The following is a 12,310-nucleotide window of genomic DNA, read 5'->3' on the forward strand; positions in this document are numbered from 1 at the left end:
ACAGCAATTCAGAGGCGTGCGTTTGCTCCTGGCTGTCCTAAGCGCTCCAAGTCATGTTGACAGGGATTCCCCATGATGTGGGCTCATACACTGAGCAATAAAACTGACCTCCAGGGGTGGCCACACAGCCACAGAGTGAGAATTACAGCAGCTTCAAAAAGGACCATGTATTCAACTCTCCTAATGAGAGCAAGAGTCACAGTGGTATTTTATCAAGAAAGGCATGAAGAGTTCGTACCTTTACACCTCAAAGTTTTAGTGGGACAAGAAAATAAATGGCTAAAAAATAAAATAAACAAACAATACTGTTTGTCTCTAGCAAACAATATTGTTAAGTTTTCAAGACTCTATAATTGAAACAGACTGGTTCTCAAAGTTTTGTTCATGTATTTTCAAGTTATTAAGTATGTCTGCACTACAAAATAGTTGGCTTGGTTTTAGTTTTTTTTCAGTATATAGAATGCCAATATTCTGAACAAATATGAGCAATTTTTTAAATAGACAAAATTCAAGATTGCTTCAGAAAATACAGTAAACTCTAAGTGAAAATGGGGCTTCAGAGATGCTATGCATTGAGCACAGCAGCTTAATTATTTTAAAGCAAGTCCTTCCATACCTACACAAAACAGAGTATTGCTAATGACAGTGACAGAAAACGATAACTACTCTCATTTCCACTTTGAGTAATTTTTCTGTGGTTAATAAATTATATCCATAACAGTGTTAATAAGTTATGGTACCGTGTCACTGCCTTAGTTTGCATTTATGATGAAGCACTTCATGGCATCACCTATACCCATGGAAGAACATAACAGGAGACAGCCCTTCTCTGCTCTCAGAAGGGCTATGACATCCTATGCTGGCACTTTGATGGATCCCCTAAATAAATGCTGTCTCCTGACCCCTGCCTAGCTCTTACTTCTCACCTCTGCTGCAGGAGCATGCCATGGCAGGGCAATTCAAAAACTTTAATACCTTTAATAAAACACTGGCACTCTTAAATCAGTGCCCTTTCCATAGGAATGATATACAAGGAGTTAGAAGTAAGGTGAAAATGGGAGGTATTCTGATCAATTTACTATGTGAAAAGGACACTGTCAGATCAACTCATCTTCCCTCAAGCTCCCAGAGGAAAACAGGAAGACTTAGACTGACTGATGGGCTCTTGATCAAATACTGTAAAAATTTTTCCTAAAGTTAAGAATAAATAAATGTGCTTTAAGCTTAATATGATTTGATTTTTGAAGAAAAAAGAAAAGCAGAAGCTATTTAAATTCTTGCAACCCAACTATGGCAGCACTGGTGAAGATAGAGATGGCAACAGTAATAAGCACACTTTTAACAACTGGAAGAAGCTCATGGCTTTAAGTATATTCTTTTACAAATAAAGAAATACAAACCAGTAAACAAACCGTCCCAAATCAGAGTTCTGTAGTGTGGAGTTTTAGTCATCTTAAGCATTAACTTGAAGAGCTGCTATTAAGGAAGATTTTTTTTTTGTCCATTAAAGTTATTACATAAAAATTCAGTATAGTTTGAAAAAAAATTTTTTAGAAGAATGTTATTATTGATTTGTTTCCTGTACCAGGCTACTTTCTACAGTAAAGTATTCCTTTTAAAAGCTTTTTCCTGCTTTATATATACATATATACAGAAACTCCTTTGTGAAACACAATGTTCAAATAGAAATGAGATATTCCACCTCAATAGAAATTATTTGCTTTCTATCAGTATGAAGTAAAAAGTAGCACTATTAGATTAAAATGGAGAAAAATCCCAAGTTATCTGCAGCCTCCATAAGCCAACAGTGCAAAAGCTCACATGCTTTTACAGTAGGTACATACAAGATAACTTCACAGACATATTACTGGAATGGTTTGCAACCAGTGAAGATAATGTTGATTATTTCCACTTCAAAACTTCCTATATTGGAGCCACATCACTGAAAACAATCTAACCATAGGGGGGGAAAAAAAAGCGATGCGAAACAAGTCTGCTAATCTCTTCATGAAAACTAGACAGAGGAGGAGAGTAGTCTGCTGTAGATTAGCTGAAGTCTTTCAGAGACAAAGACTCCAGTATTCTAAGCAAGAGAAATAAAATACCCATAAAAATACCTTCACTTAATTTCTCTTTCTCCCTCCCTGCTACAACTAGCATCATTTATTTGTATACTGAATTTGTCTCCACTGCGCCACAGTGAAATACATTCTATAATTTAAAAGGTAAAAAAAATACCATGTTCCCACCACAGCATCATTGGACACCATACTGCATAGAAAAATGAGTTGTGCCTTTGCAGTAATTTGACAAGAGAAGAACAAAAAGAATGGCAAAAATAGAACAATACGACTAAGGCTTGAAGAATGCATCAGTTCAATATTTAGCAACGCATAAATTGAGGTCTCATTTTTGTTTAGGTATATTTTGATTATAACTAATAAATGACTGATTTTCCTTTGGTTCTTTGCAACAACAACATATCACCCAAAGAGCTTTATTCTTTATTGCCTTCTCATATAGCATGCCAAAGACTGTCTCAGTTTATGAATTAGCATTTAAAACTACTGTAGGTTATCTAACAAGCATTCAGATTCAATAGTACTTTTGACAGCAGTAAGTAAAGAGCCTTTTAACATCTTGAAATACATGTGCTTGAAAAAAGTAGTTGCATCAAAGCAGTTCAAAGACTGCAGACAAAAACCAGTTAAAATCCAGTTTGCTGTGAGATGATTTTAGTGTGGTGTAAACAACCTTTCATGACTCCCCATGGGAAATGTTGTAAGACTACGTTCAAAATGAATCAGGCATATTTATAAAGATCATGAAGTGGTCAAATGCATTTGCATTTTTGGCAGATCCACTCCACGGGTACTACTTGCTACAGTCTGTAGAAATCTCAAATCTCATATCAGCCTTGCCTATATAGTGCTTTATTATTTATTACATGTTATGCTAAGTACCTGCGAAAGGGGACATTCCTTGGCCAATGAACTCTGGTTCATATCCTTCAGTAAGTCCTTCAGAGCATTTCTTACTGTTGTGTGAGACCATTGTTCAGGAGGCAAGTCTTCTAGTTTAGGGCAACTATTTGAAACACAGATTAGAAAAGGGATTATTACAAGATTGCATCCTGCTGCAGAACATTCCTTTAAGACAGACAGATTTCATTTTGCGCATCAAGCAGATGCATCTGGAGATTGCTCTCGGTCTCCTGATTGTTCCGATTAGTTAATTACTTTATACAACACATCTGCTGTATTGATGCATGAATTATACATCAGCTGCATGTGGCGACTATTTTTTCATGTTACTTCTACCTTCCTGCTCTGATGCGCTTGGTAAAACAATTTAAGGTGTAATGCTTTCTCACAACTGATCATGAAAAGCATTAATATATTAACCATTTTTGCTTTTTTGTTGCCGTGAAATTTAAGAACCTAGACAGCAACAATAAGTGAGAGCAAGTCATTCTTTTACAAAATGCACACAGATGGTACTGTTCATGATATGCAAAAATATTTTTCTCTTAAGTAAACTTTATGTAAAATGCCTTCTTGTAATGCATCATTTAATTGACTAAAATGCAATATAGTTTTAATGAGATATCCAAAGAAAATCTATGTATCAGAGCTATAAAAGTTTTCTGCAATAGTATACTGTAAGTTAAAGAAGAATTAGAGTAACTAAAAAGGAATTTAGGCAAGCCTTTGTACTTTGAGCACAAAGCACAGTGGGAATTAAATACAAGCAATATTAACAGTTAAGAGCAGACAAGTAACAGTTCATATCCCAGAACTGGTATATGACTTACCTGTGTAACTGGATTTTCAGTGTGACCACATGATAAACGTCTTGCAGCATGTCTGCTACTGTAGCATCAGGGGCATCTGTCACATAGGAGAGTGGAACTGGATTCCACTTCCCAACCTGGATAAGCCCTGCAGGATTGTAATTTTTGGAGGGGAGGGGGAGTGGGCAAGAAAAGCAGGAAAAATTGAAAGAAAGTGATTTACCTAATTCCTAGGGGCAAAAGAAATATCTGATTTTAACAAGATCACTCCCTTTGTTTCTAACCTCTTAAATCTGGCAAAACAAAAGAACAACCCCCTCCCCCTCCAAAAACCCCCACCCACACACCACCAAGGATAGGCCTTATCTATGAAATAATACAAATGCATTGCAGTAGAGATTTTTTTTAATATGTATAGAAGCATATTTTCCTAAGCTACCATGAATTCAGTAGGACATGATATAATAGTTAGCATTCCTCTTAACAAATTAGTAAGAATTTTGCAATGCAAGAATTGAGCACAAAAAAAATTACTTTGCAGTCTATAAAACCATCAGGAACAAAATAAAAGAAACAGAGCTGGATATTCAGTCATAAATGCAAGTTGACTCTCAACAGTCCATCTGCTCAAATATGCTTTACACTTCCTTGTGGATCCTCAGTGGAGCAGATTATTAAGGTCAATAAGCATACTAATGATTCAGAGTTGAAGTCTTTTTTCTTCTTTAAAAAAAAAAAAAGAAAAAAAAGGAATTTACCTCCACATTCCCCATGAACAAAATGTGCACTAACTAAATAAAAACACATCAAGGAAAAAAAAATACAGACACGGAATCTGTAAGAAGTTTAAGAAGTAAAATCTGCATTGCATTCCTGAAAAAAATCCCGCCCCTCCCCCAAGACCCCACAAACAAACACAATTCATTGTACAATTTCATAATCTTATTTACCTTTTGCTTGGGCAGCAGAGCTGTGAGAATATCCAAGAGATAGCAATGCCATTTCAATCAGCTGGTTGAAAAGCATATCCTTCCTCACCAACACAAATTCTGCATGCTCCTCCTTAGAATCATACTCAATGGCATTTTCATAATGTTCCACTACACAGAAAACTGGAAGCATACTTCCTATTAAAAAAATTAAATTTAACATATTAAAGGTGAGTTATAGTAGAGTAGGTGGGTCTATACAGAGTTATGTAAATAAAACCTGTACAAACAGGCAGAGGAGGCATCAAGAATCATCACAAATATTTGATCAACATATTCCCCGAGTCCTTTTCCCTCACCCTCCCCAAAAACCAGAAAGTTCTACAAAACATACATCTCCCTGAAAGGCAGAAATGCAAATTTATCTCCCTTGATCAGATGCAGATTTAAAGAATTACCTTCTATAGAAATAACAAGGTTGACTGAAGAGAAGTTGATTCTCTATGTCCTGCCTGATTTGTTGTGAGTAGCAGGCAGCATGAGAACCTAAATACATACTGCAGATGTCTTCACTGTAAGCCATTTTAGTACCAGCCACATAATTTTGTTTGTTAACATTAAAACTTTCTTAGTCCTGCCAAAAATATTTAATTGGTTTCAACATCAACAACAAATCACCTTGTGTGTTATACATTCACTCTGAAAAGAGTACACAAGGAAACAAGGCAAAAGTTTACACTAATTCGTGCTTCATTCACTGAGTGCAATTGAGCACTACTTTCACTTGCATCTTTAAGGAACAAATCATTACTTCAATGCCACTTTAAGAAGTGTACCTGCAGTTCAGGCTTATTTTTGTTGTTCTTGTTGTTGTCTCCCGCACTTTACATCCCACAATGCTATTTTGGCATGCCTGAAAGTTAATGACTAGTTTCCAGTTTTGTAGCATCATATGGCAAACCCTTCCATACACTGCACAGAATATTAAGCAAGTAACCTTTTTTCTTTCCTTTTGCCTTTTTCGTTTTTCTTTTAATTTATTTTATTTTCCTCCCTTTTGATGACAGAGAGAGAAGTAACAAACAACCCAAGCTGGTTTAGGGACAAAATCTCTCCCAGCAATCAGACTCCTGGACTTTATGAAAATCCCTCCCAGCCTCCCAGATGGACATTGATGACACAATGACCTGTGGTTTTAAGCTCCAATCCTGTTCCACTGTCTCCAGCAGCACAGGTTAGGATCTCTTAATGACAGAAAGGAGAAGGGTTAAAAAGAGATGTACAGAACTGTCTTATGGCAGCCTGCCAGAGGGGTATCATCTTTAGCATAAATGATGACAAGGGTTATTTTAACAGGGCACCCAGGAACTCCAATTAGTCCTACAATGTTAATGCCTCTATAACCACTGCCCTCTAGACTTACAAAAACCTCCTAACCTGCTAAGGTGCACCAGACATGTTGTAGTCTAAAAGGAAGCTTTACTCTTGACAATAGAGTAAAACCACATCTGCTGATTTGTGCTCTAATGTATAGTAAGAAATCACGATAAAAAAGATACCTCTTAAGCACGTATATTTAAAATACATCTGTTCACCAGAGAGCCAATCTCTGGCAAACAAACCTCTTCAGGCTTGCAAGGAAAAGCTCACAAACTCACTCCAGTTTGCCCAATAGGCTCAGCATGAAAGACTGAAACACAAGAGCAAAAGCTTGCCAATATTCATGTAGTGCAGGAAGGAGATTTTATTTTTCTTTTTAATTATTTTTTTTTTATAATCTGAGTGAGACTGGCCAGAAAGGGAGAGAAGACCAAAGCAAAAGCAGTACATGCAAAGCGATGTTTATTTCACTGGTTTTAAATAAGCTGTGGACACACACATTTCATCTGCAAAAAGGTGGTGGTTTGGTTTTTGGGCTTTTTCTCCCTTTCAGGCTCTCACAATTGATGTTTTACCTACTACCATCTGACTCAGAGTAAGGGCTCAAAATTCTTAAGTAGTTTCACCAGTAATTCCTGAAGATAAAGCGTAAGCAAAGCTTCATTCTAACAAATAGTGCAGATACATCCTAAACCAGCTAAAGCATATTAGTTTTTCCCCTTATCAGCTCCTACAAGTTAAGCTATGATCAGACACAACACACAGGTATTTTGCTGCTTATCAGCACCTTTTTTTGCCGGGTACGTGGTTTCTTCAGTTGCAGCATTTTGGGAAATGTGGTACTTTAAACAACACAGGAGAGCCTCCTGGCCAAATTTTGAGGCACAGCATAGATTAACAGAGGTGGATCCCGGTAGTGCGACACAGGTATCATCTGACTACAAATCAAGCCACTAAATCTTTTAGCGAACTGTCACTAGTGTCCTTCTGTTAATGTGAAAAATGTTATACAGGAGAGCACAATCTCAGCTGGCTGATCACTCCTGCTAGTACTTGGCAAGACCTCCAAGTGCAGCAACTTCATAACCTTCTAGTATTAAAGGGGAGAGCATTGGTCAGTGCTCCCTGCTAAAAATACAGTATGATTTAAACCTGAAGGCAGTGTTAGAGCTTTTGCTGAAGGTTTACGAGTCTGTGTAAACAGCACGTCTGCCATAAGGAGCACTGAAGTCTGTAGAATCCTTGTCTAAAACTGTCCTGGCATTAAAGTTTGCTGTGCAAATATCACATAATACCAGAGACAGCTGAAATCTCCTATTTAGGAATTTATGGAACTTATATGTTTGCAGGCGTCAGAAAGTCCTTTTTATACAGCCCCACTGCTTCACTGTACAATGTTAATGCACTCTGCTTGAAAAGCCGTAATAAATTATATTTTTAATGCTCTTACCCTGGCTTTCTTAAGATGCATACATTCTTGGCAAACAATCAATAAATAGGGTAATCATGAGCAGAGGCCAAAGAATTTGCTGAAGTGCTGTTTTTCCATTTTTAATAGATAAAGATCTAACAATACGGACTGCTGTGTCTGTTCATTTCAGGATCAATATATTCTTTGTTTTCGCCAAACCGAGGAAAAAATAAATGATTGTACGATAAATGTTATGCATCAGACACAATGAAATTCCTCTGCCTTCTAACTTTGTGCATTTAATAGTCTTGGTTGCATTTTGCACTTTGCTTAGCAAATACAAGAAAAATCTGGATTATAAACATAACTGATTATACTAGGAAAAGTAGAGGCTGTTTTAAGATATATGCCAAATTACATGCAGCATATTTCGATTTAAATTAGCAAGCCTGCAGGACATGGTCAAAAAGACTTACAAATCTTGATAAGTAAAATTAGCATATTATTGTCCATTAAAAGTATTTTCAATGCAAACAAAAGACATCCATATACAAACATCAATGATTCTAAATGTGCCTTTTCCTTGTGTAAATGTCTAATTACAGCAAACCAGCCACTGAAAAATATGACACCCAAGTTGTTCATTGTTCAATAATGAATTGTACTTAAGAAAATAAACTGCAAAGATTGACATCATAAATGACTTTTCCAATGTGATACCTAAAGATTTACACTCTCTCCTTTAAACCAACTTGCAACTGCTATGGAACTACGGCTGCCCTTCCAATCATAGGACCATCATTAGGTGGAAAGGCGAAGAATTTGTTTTGGGGGTTCAGTATTTACTCTTACATATTTTTGTGTTTCTTAGCCCAGCGCTTACTCAAAGAATTAATGCACCAAATTACTTATATTTCAATGTAAGAATTTGCTTTAATCACAGTAGCTAGCCTTTACCTTAACAAAAATCAGACTCCACCCTGAAAAGCAAGATGCTCCACCCAAGAATGAACCTTACATTTCCCAAAAGTGATTTATATCAGAATTGGGAATATAATATTTTAGAATGGAGATTTTAATCCTGAAATATAAATGAAGTAGAGTCTGCAAAAGTATGCTTCCCCCCCAAATATTATAAATCATATTTCTCTAATGCAGAATTATCAAAAGCGTTACCTTTTCTAATATTAGCTTTCATCAGGTGTCCAGAGTGTTTTAAAGGCACTCCTTGCATTTTAGTTCCTGTACTTCCAAGTCTTCCTCTTCCTAACGGGCTCCCATTCTGTTCCAAGCGCGCAATTTTGGCTGGTGGACCCTTCGGATCGCTTACATTGTTAGACATTTCTGAATGTTCTTTCCCCTGAGTTGCCTCGTTCAAATGATCCATACTCAGTCCCGCCTCTAAAGATCACCTGCCATGATTAAAAAAAAAAATATATATGTTGTACACGTGTGCGCATATGTATACGTACACAGCCTGCACATGTACAGAGACAGATATATATGTATCACAAGCTCATAAAGAAGAATAGATAACTATTTTAACTAAAAAATAAATGCCTTTTTAAAAGAAACAAACTTATTCTTCAAAAATTACCTCATATCCCAGTTTACAGAGACATTGTATCATAATCTAGTGGAATGGTTTTTTAAAAGCCAACCAGAGTACCTCTTAAAAAATTTAAAAAATCTTTGGAGATATTCTCCTAAAACTGAGAGGGTCTAAAACCCATATAAGTGATGATGATTGTCAAGGTGTGTGCTCCAAGACAGGTATTGTTACAAATCTCACAGAAAGGTTTGTTATTATTCGCGGATGTTTTTGTTGTGGAGAGAAAGATTTTAATGAAAAATGTCTTGATCTATTTGATTATAAAATGGACAAGCAAAAATAGAGAGATTGTTAAAACTAAAGTTGAAGCAACAGATTTATTGGAGATGTAGACTATTGTCCATTTACAATTCCTCTCCCCCTTAAAAATAGAAGTTAGAAAAGAATTTGCCATTTAACTTCAGAAAGCAGTGGCGGGAGAGGATTGCTTTTGAGTTTCCTAACCATATTATACAGAGTTTATCAACTTTTGCAAGGTTCAAAATATGCAATTTTTCAGATATTAAGTTTCAAGTGTTAAACAAAGTAGTTTATTCACTTAAGATAAATAACTGAATAGTTTCTCCCCAAACATAAAGCTGGGGTAAAATCCTCTACAATTTCTACAGTACTTTTGATGCCCTTAAATATAAAAAAACCCCAAAACCTGGGTGATGCTGACACAGCTATTTGAAACCAAAAAACCAGAATTTCAATAGCAAATTAAGAAAAGGTATATATTAGCATGCTTGTACTTCCCTTTTTATAAATTTTTGAAACCTCTGTCCAGTAATAACAATTACAGTTAAATCACTAAAAATCTTCCAAGCCTATAGCATAACAGAGTAAGTTTTAAGGATTTTTGCCACTCATCAGAACCTGTTTTTCAACTATATTAAAAAACCTTGCTGAGAGCAAAGACATCTTTCTGGTTATGATTTCACTAATCAATACTGTTGTGATTGTTAGCTATTTTATCTACCTTTCCCTGACAGGGAAAGGTATAACTATACAGACAATTATGTTAGATATATATATATAAATATATATATATAAATAATATAATCACTAAGGACAGGTCAACAGACATTAATCTTTGAACCAGTATTTACATTAGCAAGTACAAATAGTAATACTGGGGAAGTCATATTTAGAAAGACTGGTGTGAATCGGATAATTGCTACTTTTCTTTCAGATTGCTAATAATTCAGTACAATTTCTGCACATTTCATAGCCAAGTTATTAGAGCCTAAATATCTTGGAATCGTTATATATGTACACTTCTATGTCACTAGTATACATGCCAGTGATAATTTTGTAGACTATTTTTTTCTTGTTTGAACATCACCCTGTTTTTCCCGATACAGTGAAGAAAAAAGCAATGTATTAATTCAAACCTTTACAAGCAACCTCAAGAATGCAACCAAGTAGATGAAGTTCAGACAATCATTACTTTTCCTTATGCTGTTAGGTGACAAGCTAAGGTTCACTATTCATCTTTATCCCATCTGTTTTAGGTCATGCGTCTCATTAACAGTAAACATGCCTATTTTAGCCACTTTTCAAAAAGAATTTTTTAAACTGTGCTAAGTGTAACCTAAGCAAAGAATTACAGACTCAAACTGTTAACATCTTCCGATGTTTCTAACAACACTAACAGACCATAGGGCTGCTATTCTGAGACCGGTCTATCTCAAGAAAAAGAGGATTAACAAAACAAAACAAAACAAAACAAAAAAAAAAAAAAAAAAAGGGGGTGTTGGGGGGGAAGAGTAAAAGAAAACACACACAAAAAATGCTTCGAACAAGAAATTCCTGATCACTTTTGGCAACTTCAGAAGTACTCTAAGGCAGGAAGGTTCTTTGCTACAAAAAGTATCTAGTCATCATGAGTCAGAATCGCACTACATCATGTACAGTGAATAAAAGTGATAGATCGCCACTTAGTTAATACACTGACTGCAACCAAAACACCAAATGGGTCATTTTCGCTTGGCCTGAGAATACCCACCCATCGGCATCCTTTCACCGCTTAGTCATCTTGTAAAAAGCTTTATGTTACAAAGCAAAATTACATGCACATAAAACACCTAATTTACTCATTTAAACTCCATGCCCAAGGCTAAAGTTCACTGAAACCTCAGTTTGGAATAGTGATGAGCAACAACCAGCATGGCCTGCCCAGGGAGAGGGTGGCAGGAAAGACCTATCATCTCCGCCGGTTCCAGGCCAGGAGTTTCCCCGGGTTTCGCATTTAGGCATCTTTCACAACTACAAGTTTTCATCACAGATCAGTGAGAGAAGAGCACAATTTCAAGGCACAGTTTCCCGGAGCCAGCGTACACGTACAGGCACACCGCGCAATTTCTGAATGAGAGTCGGTGCCGTATCTCCTTTTGTCGCGATGTAACGCTGCCGGTATTATATTATTTCTTTCTCTCCTCCTGAATCAGCCCCCTCCCCATGCCTTTCCCCTCCTCTTCCCTCCCTCCCCCATAAAAACCCATAATCACATTTGAGAGAGGCTCCGCACTTATCCGTTCCATATGGCTCTCACAATCCAGGCCAAGCTTTCCCTGTGACCTTTTAAAGAGACAAAGAAGCAAAGTACTTATCTAGAAACAGAAACACTGCAGTTTTCTGAGTGAAATTAGCAAAACCGACCCGAAACTCACCACTTCAAAACTTGACAGCATATAAATAACAAAAACAAAGGAGGTTTCCTTTGCAGCCCGAGCTCTTGAAGAGGAAGAAGTTCAAGACTGATGTTTTTAGGTCCCCCCCTTTCTGAAGGGGGGTGGGGGGGGGGCAGCAGACCTGAGGACTACTTCCCCTAATATTCTCTTATTTTTTCTTTTTTTTTCTTGTTGCTATTTTCCTCTAGGCGGGGAGGGGCAAAAACAGATAGCGAGAAACAGAGTAGCCATGAGCAAAAATGGCAATGGACAAAAAAAAAATAGAGATTAAATATCTTTTGAGAGAGCCAGTTTTCGAGGTTTAGCAACGGAAGACAGAGCTGCAGATCAAATTGATCAGACAAGTGTAACGCTCAAAACGAGGAATTAATAATAATAATAATTTAAAAATAAGTAGCAGGTTTAAATTAAGGTGGAGGGTGATTTAAGTCTAGCTATCCTTTCAAAAATAAAACCAATGCATAAAGGATCAAGTGAGAAAGGGGGTTATTAAAAAAAAAAAGCAAAGAA

The 12,310-nt window shown here is 36.5% G+C and overlaps 1 protein-coding gene across 6 annotated transcripts in view; it reads right to left on the reverse strand.

Moving 5' to 3' along the window:
* The window catches only part of SATB1 (SATB homeobox 1), a 92,065-nt gene that overhangs the window by 61,335 nt on the left and 18,420 nt on the right, over positions 1-12,310 (reverse strand). For 2 of the 6 annotated variants that reach the window (XM_066555183.1, XM_066555153.1), the window contains exons 1-5: positions 11,780-12,293; positions 8,690-8,925; positions 4,744-4,920; positions 3,815-3,941; positions 2,964-3,087 (exon numbers count right to left, since the gene is read on the reverse strand). In XM_066555183.1, the coding sequence (XP_066411280.1) occupies positions 2,964-3,087; positions 3,815-3,941; positions 4,744-4,920; positions 8,690-8,900 (639 nt within the window). In that variant the 5' untranslated portion in view covers positions 8,901-8,925; positions 11,780-12,293. Of the gene's footprint in view, positions 1-2,963; positions 3,088-3,814; positions 3,942-4,743; positions 4,921-8,689; positions 8,926-11,617; positions 11,688-11,779; positions 12,294-12,310 lie in introns of those variants that run through there. The other 4 variants (XM_066555160.1, XM_066555174.1, XM_066555167.1 and 1 more) reach the window with 3 other exon arrangements.

This window comes from Molothrus aeneus, chromosome 1 (genome assembly GCF_037042795.1).
Source record: "Molothrus aeneus isolate 106 chromosome 1, BPBGC_Maene_1.0, whole genome shotgun sequence".
NCBI lineage: Eukaryota > Metazoa > Chordata > Aves > Passeriformes > Icteridae > Molothrus > Molothrus aeneus.